This window comes from Emydura macquarii, unplaced genomic scaffold, assembly GCF_026122565.2.
Source record: "Emydura macquarii macquarii isolate MOO-44397 ecotype Brisbane River unplaced genomic scaffold, CSIRO-AGI_Emac_v2 contig_431, whole genome shotgun sequence".
In the NCBI taxonomy this organism is placed as follows: domain Eukaryota; kingdom Metazoa; phylum Chordata; order Testudines; family Chelidae; genus Emydura; species Emydura macquarii.
This window is the reverse complement of record NW_027130568.1, coordinates 10715045-10741059: the sequence shown is the minus strand read 5'-3', so window position 1 is coordinate 10741059 and position 26015 is coordinate 10715045. Positions and strand designations below refer to the sequence as shown.

At 38.8% G+C, this 26015-nt stretch overlaps 1 protein-coding gene across 3 annotated transcripts in view; it reads right to left on the bottom strand.

The window, feature by feature from the left end:
- ATP9B (ATPase phospholipid transporting 9B (putative)) overlaps nucleotides 1-26015 on the bottom strand; it is a 308847-nt gene that overhangs the window by 156638 nt on the left and 126194 nt on the right. For all 3 annotated transcript variants that reach the window (XM_067537529.1, XM_067537530.1, XM_067537531.1), the window contains one exon: nucleotides 17515-17595. In XM_067537529.1, coding sequence (XP_067393630.1) covers nucleotides 17515-17595 — 81 coding nt within the window. The remainder of the gene's footprint in view (nucleotides 1-17514; nucleotides 17596-26015) is intronic.

Sequence of the window (26015 nt, the reverse complement as noted above, 5' to 3'; positions counted from 1 at the left end):
CAGTGGCAAAGATGAGAAGACAGAGCAGGCACTGTCCAATTTTGTAAAGAGCTCATTCAGATCTCATACACAGGCAGGCTTCAACAATGCAGAGTTTATATGATACCTATCCAGTAAATGAAGTTTGGTTACTTGGTTAGAGTTCAAGATGGCTCTGCACATTCACACTTATGGGTAATGCACCAACCGATGCAGCCTAAGAGCCCACATGTGCAACTGAAGCACAGCTCTACCAAATCCAGCATTTGCTCTGGAAGCCAAGTCCAAAGCATAATGTTTCGTAAACATATGGCCTAATTTCCAAGAAATAGCCTTCCAAATTTCCCCAATAGAAATGTTTAAGATAAGCAAAAGACGTTGCCCTAATGCAGTGAGATCTTACAACAATAGGCATAGGAACGGCTGCTAATTTGAAACATTAACTGGTACGCCATTTAACCCATTTGAAAATAGTGTGAGCGGATACAGTGTATAACCCATATGACTTAGTATACAAAGAACAACCTAGAAGGTTTCCTAATAGTCCTAATTTTAAAAAAATATACCAAAGCCCTTCTAGTATCTCAAGTATGTAAAGCAATTTCCCTTTTATTAGCATGCAGTTTTTGGGGGAAAAACACTAATTAATTGATTGCTGTGATCCCAGGTTTTTGTTAAAAATAGTATCAGGTCTAAGCAGCACCTTGTCCTTATGAAAAATAGTAAATGGAGGATCTAGCATCAGAGCACGTAATTCGCTCACTCTCCTGGCTTATGTTATAGCAACAACACACACAGTCTTAAGATACAATAGAACCTATTGTATCTAACCCTCCATTATCCAGCTCTCCATATTAACCAAACAAGCAGTGCACACAAGTTCAGAAGCAGGCAATTTCTCCTGTGGCCGCTAGATGGTGCTGCAGCCTAGCACTTTCCCACTTTCCAGATTATCCGAATTTTTGATGATCCGATCTGACCCTGGTCCTAATTGGATCGTATAAATGTGGCTCTGCTGTAAGTAGAATAAAAAACACTCTGCCAAGTGTTCAAAAGGCAGCGTTAGAAGGATAGATAAAACCAAATCAAGATCTCAAGGTGGAACTGGATCTCTCAAGGGAGAGAAGGGGACAAGTTAGAAAAAACTTTAACCGTATCATGCACAAATAATCTATCATCAACAAATACATGGTTAGCTGAAAGAACCGCCAAATGAACTCTTTAAGAGGAATTAGATAGCCTCTCAGATTTCAAATACATCAAGTATTCAAAAATACAGGGTGGTTCATCCTTTGATTTCCATGATGACCATGACATCACTGATTGGTTTGATTTCTGTGAACACGTGAGTGGCGAATCAGGCCAATTTGAGCTTTGAATTGTCTGTGGCACATTGAACAAGAGATGCTGCTATGGGTTACTTGATTAACAACGGACATGCTGCTATGAGTTTTATGCTGCTAGTGCTTCTGCTTCGCCTCAGTAGTTCTCCTCTGCTCATAGACTGTGGCTCCAGTATAGATGAGACTTCACCAGGTAGAATAATCCTGAATGAGAAAACTCCGGGTCAATGTTGAAATGCCTCAAGGGTAACTTGAGGGAGTCAAACATTTCTTCTGGCCTCTCAGAGTTCTCTCTCTCCTTTTAGTTCACCATAAAAGATGTTCTTTGGCAATCGCTCACCTGACATTCTGGTCACAACCTTGTCTTGCCTCTTATCCTCATCAGTTTCCTCAGACAGTCCATGTGAAAGTGATCAGCTTCATAACGTGATGTTTGTACACTATCCAGGTTTTGCAAGCATCCATCAAAGTTGGCAACATGATGGCTTTGTAGACCTTCAGTTTTGTTTGTTGACTAGTGCCTCTGGGCTCCCACACATTTGCATGTAGTCTGCCAAATGCCACACTTGCTTTGGCAATTCTGGTGTTGATTTCTTCATCAATGTGAACTGTACATGACAGTGTACTGCTGAGGTAAGTGAACTTATCCACTGCCTGGAGGATTTGCCATTCATTGTGATAGTAGGCTCTACATAAGGCTTCCCTGGCACAGGCTGGTACATCACTTCTGTCTTCTTGATGTTGATTGTGAGACCAAAGCTGTCACAAGCTGAAGAGAAATAGTCCATACTCTGCTGTATGTCAGACTCAGATTTGACAGTCAGGGAACAGTCATCAACAAAGAAGATCACAGTCACTTCCTGTCCCTTTGGCTTAGCTTGTAGTCTACTCAAATTGAAAAACTTGCCATCAGTCTGGTATCTGATGCCAATCCCAGTGTCACAGTCACAAAAGGCATCTGTAAGCATGTCAGAAAACATCATACTGAAAAGGGTTGGGGCCAACACACAGCCCTGCTTGACTTTATTGGTGATTGGGAATGGTTTGGATGACTCACCATCATCCATAATGCGATCGAGCATGCCATCATGGAATTGCTGAACCACTGAGATGAATTTTTCTGGGCAACCGAATTTTGCCCAGGATCTTCCAAAGGCCCTCCCGACTGAATGTACCAAATACTTTGTCAGGTCAATGAAAGATTGAAAAGCTTTAACAAACTCTTTAGGAGAAATTAGATAGCCCTTCAGATTTCAAATACATCAAGTATTCCAAAGGTATAGATGCTGTAAATGGTGAACCAGACTTGCCTTGAGTCCAAGGAAATCTAAATAATTTAAAGTAATAACACATCCTCATAAATTGCTTTCTAGAATTAAGCAACACATTCTGAACCTATGAGGAACAAGATTGTTGTAAGTTAGGGGAGGTCTGACAACCCAGGCCAACAGATGAAGAGATTGAGGATCTGGATGAAGGATTCTGCCATGCTGCTGCAACATCAGCCCTCTTCCCCCCCCAAATCTGTCTGGGTTCAACTCCGTTTGATCTCTAAAACAGATTGCTCTATCTTCAGAAATCTCTCTTCTGCAAGGAAAACTCTTCCTGTTATTTAGTCCAGTACAGAACCTACTAAATGAATTCCGATTGGGCAGATACTTGACTTTTTGACATTCAGAATCAATCCCATAATCCATAAAAAGGGAGGCTGGTAAACCTGATGCGATCTATAACATCTTTGCATGAAGGAAAATTCAGCAGTCCAGTTATCTACATATGGAGGAACAAAGATACCTTGTTTTCTGAGATGCGCTGCTACAACAGAAAGACCCTTTGGAAAGATGCTTGGCACTGTAGAAAGACCAAATGATAGGACATTGCACTGAAGATGTCTTTGTGCCACCACATGAGAGAAATATTTCTGATGATCTGGCTAGAGGGAAATACGCATCTTTTAAATTGAGATCTGTGAATCAATGCATAACAAAGCAAGAGAACCTTCCTTTCTCCTCCGGCTTTTCTCAGCCTATTTCCCTCCCTGAAGCCTGCAAATGCCTTGGAAAGAACCATGAAGCTGGGGGCACAATCTCCCCCAAAAATCAAATACAGGCTTGTTACGTGGCTGGGAATTAAGTAGCCACATTACTAAGCCAGACTGTTAGTCTACAAATTTGAAATAAGATTGCAATTTTCCTCAGAAAACCTCTGCAGCACGAAGGTCTGGGTTAGCCGCCAGCCACTGGGGTGGGAACTAGATGGAACTTCATGAGGCAAGGGCATTCCCCTTCCACCAGTTATGGACAGGTTGAGTTATGGCCCTAAGCTGCAAGCAGACTGAAGTATCAGATCTGTAGACCAGAGCATGAAGAAGAATTCTGAGTTTCAATAGAAAGAGGAAGATTATATTGATACAACAGTTAAAACGCAAGATTCACTGAATCAAAAATTAGAGATGGAGAAAACACATTGGACCTATGCAGTCGTCTTCTTTAAAGTGTATTTTTGTGCTTTTGTTTTTGTAAAAAACTTTGAATATATTAACATCAGTCCTCAGAAGAAAAGGGCAGATACAGGGCTGTGAAAATGCACAAGTAATTATACAGTGGCTGTAAGTCAAGAGCTCTTTGCTCTCTAAGAAAATACATTTAATATGTGCCTTTAAAAGTTCTTTCCCCATGTTTTAAAAGTGGAGGGCAGAGATAAAAAAGTTAGCAGTGTTCATGGAAAGCTGGATTTTATAAAGCCAACTGAGAAGTGTCTCATCCCATATCTGCCAGCCTCTCTTTCCATCCCATTCACACTACCTCTTCTAGCTGACGAGTGACACTTCTAAACCTCTTTTTTCTACTGCAACCAGATTATGATGTCCAGGCAGCTGAACATCCTTCCATCATGTCTTGCTGGTCAAGATACTGATTTGTGCTGCAGTTCACTTGGCTTCTACGTACTTCTACATTCCAATGACCATTTTATTGCCTTTTCTTCATTTGCTCCCTATCCAACCTGTCTGCCTCTCCCTCACCACTCCCATTCTACCCCATGCATTGCACTTCCCAAACGAAACCAGCCCACCTTTCAGATGCAGCTAATTTTTGCATCTACCTATAACCTGCCCCTAAATAAAATAATAAAAAAGTGAACTTAAGAGTTAAAGTTCAAATGTGCTATAATGTTATTTTAGTTTTACATTTATTTTATTCAGGCTTCTGAGTCCTAATAACAGGAAGGTGTTTATGGTGAGAAGTGGTTTTGCAAATTTCCTAAAGGTCCATATTGCTGATGGAAGGGTGACTGGAGGAATGAATAAACATACTGTTCTCTCTTGTAGCTTGAGCTCTCCAGAGAAGTCATTAAAAATGAACTGATGTTCAAAGGTAGTTTGTTCACATAAGATGGCATCTATCTTTTATGCTCAAGTCACCTTTTCCGGCTAACACCCATATTAATGACAATATAAACCCCCTCAGACTTAACACGATATGTATGCTGACTCTTCAGTAATCCATTTTTCCCTCTCTCCCCCCCCCCCCACCCATTCACTCCTAGTGCTTTGTTCTACCATAATAAAAGATGTTTAATACAGGCATAGGTCTTTACTCACTAAGTAAAGCATCACTTAGGCTCACGAACACCTATGGCACTATATGCAAATGTATAATAAAAAACCCACTTCCACCATCAGATAGTCAGGAAAATAAAATACGTTACTCAAGAGGTGTGTGAGTGGCAAAAGGAAAGGACTAGTACTGAAGCATTTGATGCAAGACCTCAATGGATAACCCATCTCTAACAGATATATTAGGGTCTATCTATCCACAAGGATATTGTCCTTTAGTTTGCAGTAAAGGAGAACAGCAATAAATAGTTGGAAATTGTCTGATTCTATAATATAACACATATTATACTTCACTGCTGATAGATTTAAAGTAACTCTTAATTGAATGTCTCCTTGGATTGGAACTCATCTTTTTGCAATTAGATTTCTGAAAGTCCTTCCTGTCATCAGAATTAGCCTTATTTCCACAATAAGGATGAATAATTTAACCTTCTATAGTCCAGATTCTAAGAGGTAAAGACTTCTCTAAGAGCTTCCCAAACTAGTTTAGACAAGTGGATTGCCAGCACAATTTAAAATTTAGGTATCTTGGAACTGCATGCTTTTGATCCTGTTAGTTTCCAACTCCTACTGCACTAGAGTGTCTTATACAGATCCAGTTCCTGACAACCTTTACAGTTACATCCTGGAGATCTATGTCCTCCACAATCCCTATTCTTGGAAGCTAGCAAACAGCACTATTTGAAAAAAGAATGAATGACAGCCTTGTCAAACTGAATGTGTTCTAGGACCCGAGTCTAAAATATACACCACCACTGACTAAAAGATTTAGCCATCTGAAAGATTCTGGAAACTATAACCATACTTAAAAAAGCCTGTCCTAGAGGCAGGCAGGCATTCTGGCTTGAGTCTAAATAGAAACTTCCAAGGATTTGCACAGTTGGCTTTATTTATTTTTTAAAAAGCAGAACCACACACTGATGATGATGCTAATCACTTCGATTCTGATGACGTCAACAATCAGTTTGTACTAATGGGTCTTTGTGTGACTTCATAGACCAACTTGGGAAGAACAATGTTTACCACATTGACCACAGAGCCAGTTGCCTAGTTGTGTGATGCTATGCAATACAATCAATTGCCAGTCGCTCAAAGGTCAAGTCAGAAATGTTCGTTTTGTTCAGATTTTCTTTCAGGGTGCATTTGAAGTGTTTCATCTGCTCTCCATGTTTACAAGTGTCAGAGCTTAATTCAGAATATCAGACCTCTTTTGATAAATGACCATATGAATGATATGGCCAGTCCATCTCAACTGGGTCAAATGAACCTTAGTGCTGACTAAACCAGCTTTTGCCAAGACTTCTGTGTTGGAAACCTGGTCCTGTCATCTGATCCCCAGCAATTGTCAAAGGTGTCGCAAATAGAAATGGTCAAGTTTTTTAATGTGTTGTTGATAATAGGTCCATATTTTGCACCCACAGAGTAACAACATGAGAACAGCAGCATTACAGACTTGGATTTTTGTCTGTAGACAGATTCCATGTTGCTTCCAGATTCAGTAAAGGAGCCGACCATATGCAGTGCTGTCTTTCTCAATACACACATCCACTTTGTGGTCGTTCTTGCTAAGTTGTTCAACATACTGCTGAGATAGGTAAACTGACTGCTTGGAGCATGGTACTTTCCAAGCTTCTTGACAGATCTTCGTAATTTAGTTGAGGAACTGGCTACATAACCTTGCTTTTCATTTGGCAGACGATGAGGCCACAGTTATGAACTGCTGCAGCAAATCAGTTTGTAAGATCTTAAAGTGCTGCTTCAGTGTGCACCATCAATCATCAGTGTAGAGCAGTTCCTGGATCAATGCTTCTATCACCTTTGTGTTTGCACGTGGATAGGAAGATCAAAGAACTTACCACTGCAGAAGTGTATAAAGATATCATTTGAAGAACCATGAAGGGGTTTCCTCTAGCACTGCAGCAAAGAATAAACCAAAAAGGCTAGGTGCAAGGACACATCCTTGCTTCATCCCGTTCATGACTGGAAATGGATCTATTATTTCATCTTCAACTCTAACTCTTCCAGCCACACCTCCATGGAAAAGCCAAACAATGTTAATAAATTTGTCTGAACATCTAAATTTAGTAGGCAATTTCCAAAGGGCAGTTGGTTGCATGTCAAATGCCTTGGTTAGTTAGAGGAACATGATGTACAAAGCTTGGTACTGTTTGTGACATTTTTTCCTGTAATTGTCAAATGATGAAAACCATGTCACCACTGCTCCACTGAGCACAAAAGACGCGCTATGACTCAGAACATTGTTGATGATTTGGGTCAGAAGTAGGTTCAGGCAGATCCTTGCAAGAATCTTGCCAGCCACAGAGAGCAAAGAGATACTGTGGTAATTACCACAGTCACTCTTTGATCCTTCATGCTTGGTGACTATGTTGGCCTTTTTCCTTTTGTTGTGTTATGGTTTCTTGAAGACAGACATAGAAGAAAAATTCAAAAAGCCTGTCAATGAGAAGATTTCCTCCATGTTTGAAAACTTCAGCTTGAATGGCATTGGAACCATGAGATTTGCTATTTTTCATTACTTGAACAGCCTTCAACACCTCAGCTCATGTGGCTGGGATCAGCAAGTATGGGAGAAGTGGGCAATTTGTTGATGCTATCTAGTGCCTCATCAGAAACAGTAGAAAAATGATTAAGTGGTTCATTAAAATGTTCATGCTGCTGCTGGTGGATGGCAGTGTGATCTATGATGAGAGATTTAACATCAGCACTTGTTAGCGGTGTCAAGGTAGATAGGTAGAGCCATACACAGCTTTGACCACATCGTAGAAACCTCTGGTGCCAAGTTTATCAGCAAGGGCCAGTAGTTCATCCACTTTACGGTCAAACCACATATTTTGCATTTACAGTTTGTGTTGAGACATGCTGCAAGTTGCCATAGAACTGCCCTTTTTCTACTGAAGGGGTAGGTCAGCTAAAAGTATAGCATGTGCATGTTGCCTGACATCAAGGAAATTCAGTATTTCAGGATCATTATCAAACTAGTCTACATGATGGTGTTTTGTATACATAACACAACCCACAACTGTTATAGATTGTGTCACATGCTGATACCCATTCAGCAGATATATAGCCACTGATTATTTGAAGAGTTTCTAAAACAGTAGTTAGCTGTGCTGAAAACTGTTAGGAATTGACAAATCTTTCAGCTCAGTAATATTTACACGCTCAATTGACTGGTTTTTTAACCATTTTCAGCTAAATAGAGAGCGAAAGCTTTGCTTGAACAATATGGTGGTCAGTCCAACAGTCAGCTCTGCGAAATACCCACGTTATGCACATAGGTCATGCTGTCAGACTAGCTCATAGTCTATCAGACGTTAGTGATGTGAGTGAGGGTGCATCCAAGACATTTTGTATTTGTCGGGAAGTCGGAAGACAGTGTTTGTAATAATTAGTCGGTGCTCAATATGTCATCAACAGAAGTAGGCTACTGCTCTTCATCTTGCTGATGCCATGTTTGCCAAGAATGCCAAACAACGCAGAATATCATGGCCAGCATGAGTGTTAAAGTCTATTAAAATAATCAACTTATCTTCATGGGTAGTCATTCAGATATGCTATTGTTCACTTAAAAAGGCACTTTGTAGAAGGAAGTTTTCCTTGGGCCTCCTTCCCATATGACAGAAAGAAATAAGGATTTTCAGTGTAGCTGATGATCCATATGACACCAGCTTTTGTAGAATGCTGTTCTTTTGGTACCTGGAAGAGTACAGAAAAAGGCAAGAGCAAGACATATGGGTGCAAATGTAAATTGAAGAACATGAGGTGAAATGCAGATAGACTGTGTTCTTATGTAAGGCAAAAAAATGGAAGCATATTATATGCATGTTAAGCTTACTGATCCTAGTATATGGATAGTTACCAAGGAGGCCATTTCCAGGAGCAGAAAACACATGGATATTAATTCATTAGCCCAAAAGGAGGGTTCTCTAAAAATCAAATTAAAAGTCCAAGAATGAGCCATTATTTTACTTAAGTATAAGAAACGCTCCAGGAAATATCTAGGGTATGATTTTCAGGTTTGCATGTGCAATTCTATTAACTATCTACATGTACAATTTCTATCACCTCTGCATACAGGTGTTATTGTTAGGAAAGTGAGGATGCACAGTTATGCATAATGCTTAGGTGAGGAAAGGCCAGGATGAGCAGCACTGAAAATCAAAATCCTGTCTTGATTACAGAGTGAAAAGTTAAGTGGGTCTTAAAACCCACACCTTAGCTAAGGAGAACAAAACCTTGAACATGAGTAGAGCAATCCATTAAATTAATCCTTTTGTACCCTCACACATGCTGTGATTAAATACTGAGGGAGAAGGATTTCTGAAGAGTTGATTTTCCAGAGTCCAAATGGACCTCACCCTAAAGACAAAAATTTACAATTCTTGAAGGTCTCACATAACAGGTGGTAATAGAAAGATAACTGTGATGATACTGCCTTACATTTGAGACACCTGAATGGAGTGGATTGAAGGGAAAGTTTACTTGTGAGATCAGAGAAAAAACGGAATTTCAGGGATGTATGCAACTGGAAAAAAGATTGAAAGAAACCCGTTAGTAAACTAAAAAGATGCTGTACAGGAAGTAAATATCAATTCCCTCCCTGTTGAATATCATGAAAATCCATCTCTCACAGACAGCAGCTGATATTGACCAAATTTAATGTACAAGACTACAGAGAAGTCAGCAGAAATCCCATTTTGCATTGCTTAATCTCAGAGAACAACTCTCAGTCATAGCAGACTCAAAGATGACTCAATATGGGTGCAGCATTATCTCTCTGAACCTGTACAACTTAATTTCATACCACTTAACACAGTACAATCAGACCTAGTGAGCTAGTTTATTGTCCCTTTGTAAAAGAGCATAAAGTTTAAGTGAAAACACTCAGAAAATTAGAGATTATGATGGAATTCCATCACCACATGAGGGCCAGGTTGTGCAGCCCTATGTGCCCATACAGGGGGAGCTATGGGGCATGTAAGACACTCCCTACTGGATACCTACATCATGGATAGCAGTGCAAGAAGGGAAGCAACCTCTACAAAGCCAATACTCTCTCTTCCAAGTGGGTGGGCAGGGAGTAGGCAAGCCAAGGTGGGTAGTGGGTGCAGCTTTAGCTCCTCTTTGCACTGGCCAGTGCAGTTGTGCTGGCATGCCAGGGGACATACACTGCACCGCTATAGGGCTGGCTCAAGTTATACACTCCTCAGAGCTGTGGAAAATCTGACTCTGTCACAAACTGCTATCTGCTCTGCTCATGGTGTAAAGCAACTATGTGCTACCCCATTCATAGTGCTTGTGGCAAAGCCACAATTTAACCCTAAAGAAGGAAAAAGGGGGTTTGTTGCCTTATGAAATTCGATACAAGGAGAATTGGCCATCAGGACACAAATCAGTCTCACGATCTTTACTGTCTTAAGAGTTACCAAAAGAGAGAGAGTTAATAGGAGAGATATTCACCAAGTGTTTCAAAGATGCTCCATCAGTTTGTTCAGCACTAGATTTGTGTCCCAAGAAGGTAGGGGTTCAAGAATGTGTGTGAAGATGTATGGTACCTGTCATGTAAGCACTCTTGTAATGTGGCTGCCCAAAGATAGAGGATCCCTGGATAAGGAGATAGTCTGCTTATTGTGACAGGACAAATCTAACTCACAGCAAAATCACTTTCCTATGGTATAAGCAAATTATGGAAAATAATCACTGCAGCCAACAGAGGGGTTAATGACCTTGCTGGATGCCCACATCACAAACCTCATTTATTTCAGGGAATAGTTTTTTCACTAAGGATTTAAACAGATTATCAATAATACATTGTACATAACCTGAGCACTCCCAAGTCTGGTGTGCAAGAAGACTTTGTAATGCAAGTCACCAGACAGATTTTGGATCAAAGCTCAAGATCTGATCCAGTTTCGGACAGAATATTCTAGAGATTTAACTGATAAAAAGGAGACTCTGGAGCCATAAGCAGCAGATCTTGAGAACCAAGTGGATCAAGCACAAGAGGGAGTTTTCCTTGTCCCATCATATCTTCCTTTGCCTCTTGGAAGTAGAGGAATTGGAGGAAAGGGGAATATATGCAAATTGGAGTGTCAGGAATCACTTGCTGCCTCCTACAGAAATACTAAGGACTAGATGAGTCCAAACTTGCACTAAATCTGTAAGAACCAACTTCTTATAAAAATGGCCAAGCACACAAAACTAGTCCAATCACCACATGCCTACAGTGACATTTTTGAAGAAATTGGTAGCATAGTCAAAAAATAGTCTCACTACAGACTCTTGTCAAGCATCACTAAAAGAGTACCTTGTACTTTTGGCTCAGTCATTTATCGCCTTGTTTAGAAGACAGAAGATGCCACATGTCTCTGAATACTTTCGATATGGTGAGAGCAAAGTGAACTGGAGGGGTGTGATTTGTAAAGCATTCTAACATATGCTCTAACTGCTCTGTGTAGATCCTGCTAGTGTGCAGGACTTTATTAATGTAAACTAGTACATTTAAATTAATGTAAACTTTTAGAGCACTCCAACAGGGTCTACACAGGACAGTTAGCGCATAGCACATTAGTGCATTTCACAAATCAAACCTCTTTGGCACGCTTTCCCACACCATGCAGACAAGCGCTAATATAACTGATCTTATATAGTTGTGGTCACACTAGCCAATGAGACCATGGAATACAGGACACAAGAAAAGGTGGAGAATTTACAAATGAATCTCAAGACACTAGAAGCGCCCAATTAGAGACTATACAGTTCAGATTGTCCAATATTTTGAGAAACAGTCAGGAAAAGTTAGGGGCCCTGGATGAAGAATTTAGGTTCACAGAGCCTAAATATATATGGACTTGACTGAAAAACAATATACCAAAAGTCTTGAAAAAATGTGCTTCATAAATCAGGAACAGGAGAAAAATCAAATGAAACTGAAGATCTTTTGATCTTAAGAGCCTTCCACAATTTTTGCAGCCTACTGCATAAAAATCTCACAACTGTGTACTTACTGGCTGTTTTATGGACATGTTTTTAGAAATTTGTATATAGTTTACCTTTATTCCTATCTTTTTCATTGTGAGTGCTGTACCTTCACACTGATTTTGCATTATGCTGTTGCCCTGTTAACCCAGCCATACCAAAAATTGTCTTTGAACTCCAAAGCCTAAATGGGAACACGTATACACTAAGATCATTACACACACTAATTTTTTACTTTAACAAAGAACAGTGAAATTAAATGTGAAAACTGATTTAATGCAGCATTAAGGGTACACAGCTAAATTGGAAAAAAAAAAGGTCAAGAAACACAAAGTTCTTAAAGCAATGCTATACATGGTCAAATTTCATTGCATACTTTTAACAAGAACTAGTGATGAAAAATACTATATATATGCATATTTTGATCCATTTACTGTGTTTGTAACTATGTATTTCCTGGCTTAACCGGACAACGTTTATGCAGCATTACAGTTTATATATTCTCTCCTCTCTCTCTCTCCCTCTTCCCCCCCAGAATTTGCAATGAGCACAATGTGCATAGACTCCCTGTGCCCATAAATGCAAAGGTGCAGCTCAGTATAGGACCAGGACCTTAGTGTTAAACCTGGAAGAAGATATATTTTAACTTCTCACCCTTCAACAAACCCAAACTTCAAACTTTGTTTAAACACAACTTGTTTTAAAAAAAGAAAAAACCTCCCTATTTGGCCAGTTACCATCTAATTTGAGATTTATGCTGATGTTCATATTTTAATACAGCTGAAAGATTAAAGCTCAGATTTAGAATATTGGGAGACAGCCAGCTTGCAAATAAAAAGCATTTTATTGGTCAGTAAGCATTCAGTATCACCATCACAAAGGAGCCCTTTGGATCCTGACAATCAGTAGGAGTTACTAGATAGGGCCACCATCCCATCTTACTTTGGACATAAATATTACTACTTAAAAATACTGGAGACCTTGTATGAGGCAACATACATTGTGGATGCAAGTGTTTGTGCATTTCAACACTTGAATTAGAAATGTACTTTAATATTTTCAGTTCCCTGTAGAAATCATCAACTTTTACATAGAATTTTAAAAATTAAAGTTTTAGTTGTAAAAATTAAAATGATTATTAACCAGAAAAAATGTAAAGGCATAATTTCATCTGACTTTTTACAAATATGTTTTTTAAAAATTGAAATAAAACATATTTTTATACATACGAATACCACCCCTCACAGCATATGCATAATACAGAGAAATTAAAACAGATACATGCATTCCATTACCCTTCCTACAGAACCAGGCAAAATAACGTACCTGCAAACGTCAAAGCATGATATTTTAGGGTTATTTGCAAATGGCACTGACAGCTTGAGTCATACAACTTACTCCACATGCACAAAATGAATCATTAATACGGAGCACAGTTTAGTGATGATCTCCTGATGTATGAATTACATGTACTAGAGCTGTTAAAGTCATGCTCTAAGGAATTAAATTTATATTTAGAAAAGCACAAAACAAGAGTAACAAACGTTTTATAGTTTGAAGGAGAAATTTCATTTGGCAGTTGGTCAATATGACGTTTCAATAACCAAAGCTCTAAATGGCAACGTTAAGCTGAATGCCAGCCACATTTACTGTGTGCCCAGTACAAGCTATATATGGGATGTCATTCTCCATATACATGTCAAGAGCTACAACATCCCACCTCTGAGAGTATTCAGAATTATCAACAGTGATTTCAATTAGGACCTGCTACACTAGAGAGTTTGCAGAAGCCCTGCTGCACCAGCTCTCTAATGTAGTCGCTCTAAGCCTACAGGAGAGAACTCTCCCATTGGTTTTATCACTCCAGCTCTCCCACTGACATAGCACTGGCCATATTGGCGTTTATGTTGGTATAAGTTATGTCGCTCAGGGGGGTGATTTAAGTTATGCCGACATAAGCTGTAGGGTAGACATAGCCTTAGTGAGCTACAATGTATTACCAACTTGAATCACCTGGGTCAACTGCAAAAGAAGCAAGTTTATGGCAATGAATATAACAGTCTTATATGATTCAGACTCACTATTTAATAAATAGGACCTCCTAGAAAGTGTAATTATAAAAACAGATGAACTTATAATTAAAGCTGCAAAATCCTGGACATGGCTATAAAAACACATTTGATTAAGCCCCCAAGTTGAGCAGCATTGCAACCTGGTGCACGGTATCACAGGCTAAAGTTTGGCCTGTTTGCCCCTCCATCTCCAGAGGGACAGACGGGCCAAACCTGAGTGGCATTCCAATCCCATATACTAGGTCGCAATACCCGGAACGGGGAGCCAGGTCCACCCCTGTAGGACAGTGGGATGGGTTTGGTCTCCAAACACCCTCCCCCCAATGCCTCATCTTTCAGTACCCCCACTATACTCTTCTGTATGTTGATGTAGCACAATCTACATTGTCTTATTGTTGTGGCTTATCTTTTTTCCCCACACCTCTGCCATGATATTTACTAACAATCTCCATGCCAAAATTATAGCCTTACTTGTAACACAAGAAACAGAGAATAATGTCCCACATTCTTCTTGAATTTACTGTTATATCAAATAAGATGATCAGTATGAAGGTTAATATCTTTAAAAAACCTGATGTTCTGTTTCATTACTACTACTACTACTACTGTGACTAAAAATGCAGCTAAACCTAAATGTTGCAAACAAAATATGAAATATTGGTGAATGTCAGTCCACAGTTTAGTATACAGGTACCCTACAAATATAATAAAATAAAGTAAAAATCTTCCTTGGTGCCTTTCAGAGAGGTCAACCTTTTCTGAAGACTTTTAGGGACATTTATGAAAAAAATTAGGAAGGAATTAGGAAGGTTGTTTGGACTTTTTCCTCCTCCTACATCACAGAAACCAGGGCGTGTCTTCCTCCACTCCCAGTCAATGGTCAAGGGAGGAGACCTGTACCCCCAAATTGAATCCCCTAATTCCCATACACAAACAGGGAGAAGGGGAGGCTTGGCACTAGGAAAGCTACCTTCCTATGCTGCCTAGGGCATTTAATTACCTTCACCAGTCCTGGGCCTGGACCTACTTTCCTCTTTCCATCTCCACCAACTCCTCCTGTGCCTCTGGGCTTTCCCTCCCCTGCCATGGCACAGTGAGGGTCTGATATCAGGTAAGCCGAGGCGAATGCTGCACTCTGACTGCTCTGTGTGGACCCTGCTGACAGAGCGTGTTAACATAGTTCAGCAGAGTCCACATGGTGCAGCTAGAGCACAACACAGTTAGTGGCTCAGGCGGTGAATCCAGCAGATTCACAAACCATTCAAAATTGCTGTGGCTTGCCTCTTACCAGACCCTCAGTGCACAATCTGCCCTTGGGCCACAGGGGTGGTGGAGAAGAACGCTCCCCTGTGTCTGCGGCGCTATTTGCTGTGTATATCAAACCCCAAGTGGTGGTAAGTGACTCACATACGTATTTTTTTATACATATGTGCATGTTTGCAAAATTAGTAAACATAAACCTGAATTAGTAATTTCACAATTACATGTAAAAAAAATCAGGAGGCTTATGGAATATTAAGGAGGGTTGGCATTTCTGCTAAAACAGAAGGGTTGAGGACTGAATGGACATGAAGGGGAGAGGGTAATGTGGTCTCTCCTCCATTTCCTCACATCTGGACATCATCCTCCCAAGTGATGGAGGAATACTAGCAAGGAAGCACATGGAAGCTTGAATTGCAGTTGCTTGTGCTATACCTGATCACTGAATGGAGAATTTTGTTTCTGGTCTTGTCAGTTTAGCACCTTTCACTAACAATAAAAACATTAAACATACAGAAAGGCAAAAGGAAATGCAATTAAAATGGCATTAAATTGATGTGAATGTTGCACTATTGTGTTTCTAAGCAACTGTTGCTATTAATAGAGCAGGTTGAAATTTTTTTCAAGTTTTTTGGGAGATTCCCCCCCCCCCCCCTAAAAATGGCTTTTGATATAAAGCCAACGATTTTGCAAAAGACTACTTTTCAAAAATTTTCTTTTGATCAGATTAAAAAAAATATTTTTAATAAAAACTACCTACATTTTTGGTTAAATTTGCTTAACATTTCCTCAATGATTTTAACAACAATCTGATAGCTTTTTTGACACATTTTGCTTAGAAAAATGTAAACATGTTAAGGAAAGGAAATGCACAGCTATGGCACCCAAACAACTTTCATTTTGTCCTTATTGACTTCATGGAAAAAACTACATACCAAGACATTTTAGTGTTTGTGTTCTTGAACTAGATTTAACTGATTTTTAAAGATGTCAGATACTTTCTCCACATAACCTCTCTCAAATGGTGTCTTTAATGGGCAGAGTTAAGGTCGTTTGGTTAACCTAACTGGGTATTTCCATATCTTAATATGATCAAATTTCTTTTTCCTTAAACTCTGAATTTCCTGAGTTTATAATGCTTATAATGAGGATTATTACAACAGCCCTGTAATTGATTTTATCCTAAATTCCATACTGTCAACCTTAATTCCATTTTACTGTAGGTTTTGTAGCACTTACCAGCGTACCAGTGAAAAGGGCCTCAAGAATAACACTGCTTCTCAACAGCTTCTTTTGGTTCTCTTAATATGGAACTGGTAATCAGGCTTAGGGTGGGCCTGTCCAACTATCTTGCTTGGGACTCATTTTCCTACCATAATTTTCTAACAATTAAGATCTATGACCTGGCCTACAGGGTAATGGTTGGGTAATTTTATTTGCATTACCCTTCTTTCTTGTGGTTTTATGCAGTCTCTTCACACCTTCATCCTTCCCTCTCTCACGTTCAACAAAAAACAAGCCATCAAAACACCCCTATAAATAATAAATTATTGCTATATATTTAAATCAGAAAATTAAAAATAAAGCCTATTTGAAAATTAAAGAATAAAAACAAAAAAATAAAATTCTGGAGACAGATATTGAAAAGTTTCTTTTCGGCATAATTTTGGACTTAAGTCAAGTGTACTTGGGTCTCTTTCTATTTACCTTTTATTCTTTTAGGGACACACTGAATTTTGAAAAAACAAGCTTTTCACATGGAAGTCACATTAACCAATGTAGACCAACTGATTTGATTTACACTGAATTTAAAACAGTGGTTCGTCAGTGCAGAAAAGTTAGCAACTGCTTTGCCTCACACTACTGATCAGTTAGACATTTGTCAATTTCCCCTCAATTTGTGACATGTATTTTAGACAATATATATTGTAGTTCGAAGCAGAATGAATATTAACATTTTTTAAACTATTTCTACAATACTACTACTACAACTGGACATATAACGTTTCATTTCTGGTTTCTACTTTTATAAAAAACCTTTATGACTTTGTTAATATAGTTACCTGCCATTTATTTTCCAAAATATTTCTAATAGAAAATGCTTCTATAACAAAGGCAAATAAAATGCTCATTTAAAACTAAGAGAAAAATAAATGGTGTTTAGATACTGAAATGATGGGCTCCACAAACAGAGGAAAGTAGAGGAGGAGGAAAAGAAACAGGTACATACATAGGTATTACTCACCCGTGTGAAGGTACCTTCAAAACTGTGAATATCCAGCTGTGGCTTCTGAGCATAAACATAAGCACTGATTGAAAAAAGATCCTGTAATACATAATAAATTTGCTCAGTCAATTTACTTTATTACTAAATTAATGCACATATATAACTAAGCAATTTTTGTTCATTTTTGTGTGTTTAAAGTATCAGTAAATATATTTTCTCAGAGAAGTCAAGAGAATTTTACTCATCTAAGGAATAGGATCAGGCCCTGTGTGCAGTACATCTCATACTATGCAGGAACTGTGTGCCAGAAAACAGAACCAAAATATCAAGTTTGTACAAATGTTAGATGCCACCTATTGAACTATTTTGTATTTATAACTTAAGTGTGAAATGTGTTTTGTTTGAGGTTTGTTTTAATAGTCTAATTAAAAATTGTTTCTCAGAGTGCCGTTAAAACAGTATCTCCTGATTTTTGTCCTTTAAAAATAATTAAAAGGGTTTTCTGCCTTCTTAAAGGGCATCTTTTCAGCAAGGGAGAAAATGGCTGAATATAGGGGAAAAACAATGAATAAATGTTAAGAGCTGTCAAATGACCAAAGTCAACAAAGAGAAAAAAGATTTTCCCCCTAGCTATTCTGTAACAGAAAGCTTAGATTTACTTAATGTCCTATGGGAAATTAGTTTGGTGGTGACAGCTCAGTGTCCAGATGTCCACATCAATACCATCCCCCCTTAGAACAGGAATAGTGGATTTGTTCCTGCTCGCACTGCAGTAGATGTGGAAAAATTCCATCAACTGCAACAGGAGCATGATAAATCAATGAGATTACTCACCTGCTCAAAGTTAGGCACATAATTAACTATCTTGCTGAGTTGGAGGTTATATTAACAACGTTGCTGTCTGTGTCAGCAGATAAACCATTAACTAAATGGACATGGAGACTGAACTATGCTCACCCTGCTAAGCTGGTCCCTCCAAGTTGAAGTGGAGGCACATTAGCAAGACCGTAGTGAGAGTCTTGCAGTGTCACTGAACTGTAACTGTTTTGTTTACAAAAGACTTCTCAATCCCCAAAGCTATTAAGACAGCAACTTTCTGGAGGGCTAAAAAATTTGCACAAATTGTATACAAGTATATTTTAAAAAGATAAAATTTGGCTATTTAAAACCCAGAAATATAAATGAGCAAAACACAAAACCAAGGATTATGAAATCATAAGGTGTTATTAGAAAATACAGAAATAATGACCTTGAAAATTCTGAATCCTTCTAAATCATCCCTTTAAGAACTTCATCCCAAAGTTACACACATCACAAAAAGAACACTAAAGGCTCAATTGTAACATAGGTGTGCTAGACACATACAGAATAAGTGATACACCAGTGGAATCGTCTTCGCTATCGTGGATGCAAACATTTTAGTGCATTCTGTACAGTCAACACCAAAAACAGATCAAGTGATGTTTCACTGGAATTGGACCAGGCACATCTGTAGATATTCAGTCTAACTATCTGCACTGGAAGGGTGAAGAAACTAGAGTGATTGGGGGCTTGATATCAGAAAGAGTCCACCCTATTATCACAACCTGTACTGCACTGCAGGAGTCCCTGTCTCTCTCTTAAGTGGACTATCATACCACAGGTAACCTCCTTTCTTCTTCTTCTTCTTCAATGCTTAGCCGAACAGTCAGCCATAGTGATCGTTTGCTATTTGGTTCATTCCTGCAAGAGCTTGATGTGCCAAGAGTACAACTTCAGAACAGACTTGATGCACCCATGTAATAGGGGGTCTGCCTTGGGCCACCTCCACCCCTCAGTTGGTAGAATTTTATCTCCAATGTAACAAGCCACCCAGAGAACAGGCATTTGCTGGAACATCTTGTGACATTCTGGTGACATGTCTGAAAAGCATAAGATGCCATCTTTGGACAATGGCCCCAATTAAACTGTAGACCCGAGCGACCATAATCATCTGAGTTACAAATTAAGTCATTCCTCTTTATGCCCAATATACAGCATTGGCATTTTGTATGGAAAACTTCCAGCTTTGCCCAGTCTGAGCGGCACAGTGTCTATGTTTCACAACCATACAGCAGTACAGAGAGGATACAGCTTGAATAGATCTTGAACTTGGCTGTCGTACCAAGATAATGTTGATTCCATATTTGCTGTAAACGACCCATGGCAGATGCTGCAATGCCAATCCAGTGAAGAGCCTCTGTATGAGTTGGAGGAATTGGTGAGTTTAGAATCCAAATAGCAAAAAGCTGGAGACAGCTTTGACAGTTTCATTATTCAGAGATATTGGAGCCACCGGTAAACCTGGTCCTAGGTTTTGAACCTTTGTCTTTCACTTCAAAACAGAGGCCAACCTTGGCCTACTCCCTCGTCCATTTGCAGGTGTGTCTCGTGAAACCTGTTGGTGGCCTGTACTAGAAGAGCAATGTCATTAGCAGAGTCAAGTTCTGAGAGCAAGAGATCACTGATCTTAATGCCTACGGACCTGACAGAATGCTTCATTATGAAATCCATTGCCTGACAAAAGAGTGCAAGGGCCAAGACAGGTCACCTCTCACTTCCTTTTGTTCACTGGCAGATCAGCCACATGGAAGCAAAGAGACCTCCTTCATGCTATAGCTATGGTTTCTCTGGGCAGCAGACTATAAACCTAGTGGCACCCATTTGTGGTATCTGGAATGTGCCACCTTAAAAAGTTGAATTAAGCATTTTTACACCCTTCATCATGGGTGCATTATCACAATTTGACTTTTCAAGTGGAAACAGTCTTATTTATAAAGAATTACACATAGCAATCATTTTCCCATGTGGATACTTTCAATATATGGAGGTTTCCTAGAACACACATTTGATAACTTAAGGGCTAAATATCACATCTTAATATCTGAGGCATCAGTTATTGCGATTCTTCCGACAGTGAAATTTTGAGATCCACTGCAATTTTACCAAAACAAATAATTCATTATCAACACATTACATTCTTGTTTGCATTTTATCAAACTTGCTTCCGTCTTATTCTCAAAAAATACCTTTATACATAAATCTACATGAGTAACCAAATCAACTTGTAACTGACATTTTTATTCTGTAGTTAAGCACTATATCTTACCCCATACTCTGCACAGCTATACATCTTTATATCATTCTATTTCATTGACAAATGTTATAAAAGTAAATCAGGTTTCCACACTAACTCTTGAAAAATATCTTTTTCATATTAAACCATCAGCCATTTATTGTAGTTTTTCACACGAAATTCCACTCAGTGCATTCTTGTACTAGTTAGTTTTCATCAGCTTCATGAGAAATAATTCATATGAAACTAATACACATGTGGTGTCCTATATCTTCATCATTCACTTCTTCCCAATCTGTTATCACCTACAATTTAGATAATCCAGCCTATTATGTGCTTTATTGTGCACAGAAAAATAAGAGTCTCTCAGAACTGGATAGTACAGCAGAAAACTAATACCACACACATACTCATACAAAATAAAAACTGTTACTGAAGCGTGTCAAGCAAAACCTTTTCTTTCTTTTCAGAGTACCTTGGTTGGGAAACAGTATTAGAACACAAGGAAGTGGGAAGATTCATCTCCTCATGTAAATTAGCATTTGTTCAACAATATACTTCCCTACTTCCAAATGTTTCTTCTACTGTTTTTACTAATTGCTCCTACTGATGATGCCCTTTGTAACTTATTACACTGTAACTACTCTGTATAAATATTTATCTAAATTCCTTTTAGTTCTCATTCTCTTCACCTTGTATTTTGCCCCCTTTTATTGTATTTGAGATCTAATAGTACCTATGTTTTTTAGCAGCCTTCATTTTTCACAAAATGGAAATTAAAAATTCTCATCTTTCTAAAGATCCTAAAATTCCCTGTGCTTTTGTGGCCATCTTCTGAAGAACTCTCAATTCTTTCACTTTAAGGTGGCTAGAATCTCCAGAGTATTCCAAGTGTGGCCTCCTTCCTCTAAGTGCTAGAATGTTTATACTGATTTACACTTAAAGATGCCAAAAAAGTAGTCTATTTGATAGTTTGCTTGTAAGTGGGGAAAAAATGTGTGTGTAAATAGTATACCTGCTGCACCCAAAAGCTTCCTTGAGTATTTTTGTTTTCTGAACAGGGGAAATTTCCCTCTGCAAGCACAGCACAACATTAAGCATTTCACATATACACATTTCAAAGGATGATGATCTTCCACGGAAACTGGGATTTCATATAACAAGGGGGAGGAAGAAAGATTACTGATTAATATTCCAGTATGGATGTAACTGCATGTCCCCAAGTGACAGTTTATCCACCAAGGATTATTTTTAAGAGGGTCATAGCGCACAATTAGTCTTACGACTTAAGGGGGGGCAGAAGGGGGACAAAAGGGTTTTTTTTTTTCCAGCCAACACTACCATCCCAGAAGCAGAAACTTCCCTTGCTCTCACCCCAGTAACTACACAAAGGAGTTAAGGGCTGCACAGTCTGATGCTGGAAGACTAACACAGATGGATCAAGGCTTATGACAGACATAATACCATATGCAAATACGGTTTTAACTATTTTGAATAGGGAAAATTTGCATGGCCTGTGCAAAAGGACACTACATCACTGAAGTTTTTACTTTCACAAGCTAAAAACTCTGGGTGAAATGCTGGTCCATCTAAATCATCATATTTATGAGGCAAATTATCTCAGTTATATGCATAGTTAAAAGAAAGTAAGTAAATAGCCAAGAAGAGCTGAATTCTACAACTCCAGGTTAAAAGAATAATAAAAAACATGGTGTAGTACAGGCTAGACTATGAAATTAACTTATTTTAATACAACAGTGAACAGGACTTTTGAAACTCAAAATAACATTAGCTGATGCTATTATCTACGAACAACAATTTAAATTTAATCTGTTTACATTAGTCATGACTGAATGATGGTACCGTAATGTTTTCCTTTACATTTCTTAATAGTTTTGAAATCACTGAATTTATCAATAATGTAGAAAAACCTCCTCTATTACGTCAAGGGAAACATTTGTTCACTTTACTTAAAGACCATTAAATACATCCTTAATCATAACTTGTGGTTCTTTACAAATAAAATTGCCTTTGGTTCAATAAAACTAATTAAATGTAAATGGTATTGTTTACTGTTGTATGGATCTTTTGATATAAATCAGCAAGTCACCATTTATTGAAAATTGCAATGACCTCACTGCTGTTAATAAATTTAGTTGGTCATATAGGCCAGAGAAGAATGTCCCAGAACATACATAGAGCCAGAAAAAGCTCTGTTCCACACATGACTATAAAACCACAAGAAACCTAACCTGGGTGTTACAGTCCTTGCTGCACAGCCATCATTAAATGACTTGTTGAAATTTTAATTCTCTGATCACATTAAGTGGTTTGAGAAGACAACAAAATCTGTACTGATCATCTTTGGTGGTGTCATCTGTTCTTTAGGAAAAGCTCTGAAGGTTTGCAGGTTTATTTATTCCGGGTGTCACAGTGGATAAGGTTACAATGCTGCACTGTTGATGGGACTGACAGCTCATGACAACACAAAATACTCAAAATCCTTTACATCGGATAACTAAAGAAATCAAAATGAGTGACAATTATGGACAGTATATGCTATTAAATATAAGAAAATTGCTTAGTCTACTTCTATATTCAAATTACAATTACTGTCTATCTTTTTCAATTATTAAAAAATAACGTATAATATCAAATTATATACAGTAATAAACTTCTCCTTTCGAAATGTCCTACAAGTTCAGCCAGAGACCCTGTTTAAGGAAGAGGACTCTGAGTTCACTGGGAGCCAGTAATATCATGAGGATAATCCACAGCTGTGGCACCAACCGGGAAGATTGTGAAACCACATTTGCCAGCACACCCAGGACCTGGACACCAGCGAGGGGATGGAGAGGGTGCAGGATCCCTTGGAAACCAGGCCTCAAGACATCTATACCTCCTGCTGGGCTTGTTACATCAATGGAACCTGACATTTTGCTGTTTTGTAGTTAAATCTATAATTTGTGTTAAACTAGTAGTGAACAGCAAACCCAAATTTAGTTTAGTAGTTGGATATCCAAATGCAGAGAGCACCCTGAAATTTTATTCCAGGGTTAGAGACAGTATTGAATTCCAAGATATTCCATACACTTAAAAAGGGGAATACTGCTACAACTGTTAATATCTCTAGAGACAGAATAAACTTTTAAGTGGAGCTACTGAACATATTGTATTTCCATGTTCCTTCCTACTTTTCTTGTCACTGCAGTAGCAACTAATGTAGAGTTGTGCATAAGTGTATGAACTCCATACCCTAAGGCAAAACTTGCACTTACTTCAATGGGAGCTTTGCCTGAGTAAGGAAAGCTGAATGGGGAAGGGGGAAATATGAGTGTGAGATCACCACAGCTATTTTAGATACAGCCCAGCAGGTGGCATTCAAGAATTATTGTAAAAAGGATCAGTCCAGCCTATTCTTGCAGCTTGTCATTAACACTTTAATCCCAAAATGCTACAAATTATCATTATATGCATATCAACAGTGTGAGCTGAGGAACTTTATTCATATACCTTCTATAGGAGAAGGATTATTATTCACTGATAGGCATTTATTATATAGAATTGATAGAAGTGAATGTGTTATGTACTGTGATTAGGCCAAAATTGTCTAAATTTAGGGCTCATGTCCCAAACTGTGTAAGAGTTAAGTAGTTGTCAACTGGTTAATTGCTACTTGAATTAGAAAGGCAAAATTTTCATATTTTCCAAAGCATCAGATACTTTTTAGTCCTAGGGAGAAGGGCTGTCATATCTGATGTTCAAAAAAACAACTGGGTCTAGATTTGTGCAGCTGATTCTAAATGGATGCACAAAAGTTGGGAGGGCATAAGGGGCCACAATCTCAGACCTTGTTTACACATGTGATTATGATGGCAAAACTGTGTCACTCAGGGGTGTGAAAAACCCTTGAGCAATATAAATTTTGCTAGTATAAGCGCGAATGTAACCATGTTATGTCGGTGGGAGAGAACTCTCCCGCTGACATAATAAAACCACCTCAATGAGTGGCGACTGCTATCGGTGGAGAGTGTCTCCCACCGACATAATATGCTGTCCACACTTATGCTTATGCTGGCAAAACTTATATGGCTCCGGGTATGTGTGTGTTTTTTCACATCCAGTGACAAAGTTTTGTCGGCATAACTGCAAGTATAGATAAGGCCTTCATCTTTGCATACATGGAATAAAAAAAGTGGGTGGGGCTAAAGAGTAAAAATAGGAGCACAATAACCTACTCCCATTTTAAAGCGGAGTAGCAGAGCTAATGTGTGTATGCCTACCCAAGCTAGTAATTACACTTCCCAGCTGTAGTGTAGGTATTTCTTTGTGCTCCTATGGATCCTGTTAGGTATAGTATCAGTTGTCCTTGAAAGAATCATTGTGCTGGATTTCCAGGTCTGGCCAAGATTGTCTCAGTGCAAAAAAGGAGAGTGCATAGGAGTGACAAAGGTGGTTTTAAACCATCTTTCAGATTATTGTATCCTGGGAATCCAGCACAATGATCCTTTCAAGGACAACTGAAAAAAGGTATTTTTTTGGGAGGAGGGGGGGGGGGGGGGGGGGGGGGGGGGGGGAGAGAGAGAGCGGGGAGAAAAGTAGAAGATAAATATTCTCTACCTTTGGTAGAAGAAACATTTTTAAATGATCCTTTTCTAGGCATTTTTCCTGAATGTCTCTTTTTTGGGCTCCTTTGTCTGAAGACAAGAATCAATTCTTGCAAAAAACAGATTTTGCACATATACACATTAGTTTAACATCCAGGCATAGGACAATTTTCATATTTTAACCTGAAATTCCAAGAATAATCTCCTTTATTCATCATAGCACAGTGGTGCTGGGACAATTTTTTATAGTGGGAGTGCTGAAGGCAGAAACCTTCAGCACCTCCACTATACTTGGGTTACTACTACTTCAAGCCAGTGGGTGCAGCAGCACCTCCAGCACCACGAGTCCCAGCACCTACGTCCTAGCATAGCTTATGTCCATGAAGAACGAAAGCCCATATTCATCAGCTACTTCTGTTTGGTGCTGCAAGCCTCTCTTTTAGCCCACAGTTGTGTTCATCAGATAAATATCCCGCCCCTCTCTCCCAAAACCCTGGGTGAAGGGGGAAAAACATGGAAGAGAGGTTTTCCAGATCTGAAGATGAGTTACACTGCAACAAACTTTGTGTTTTTTGTTACAGGGTAGCTGTACTCTAACCAACTATAGGAATGCTGTTTCAGTGCAACTCCTCTGTAGCACCATTTTTCACAACAGCAGGCAGCTGGAGATATGCGTGGTTAGGACAGAAAGGAGAACAAGACCAGGGAAAGCAGGGTGTATGAGGCAGAGCAGAAATACATTCAAACTTGCTGTGGTTTGCAGAAAACAGTTTATCTATAATGAGCTTACAAGGGTTTTATTAGATTGCAGCCTCTTT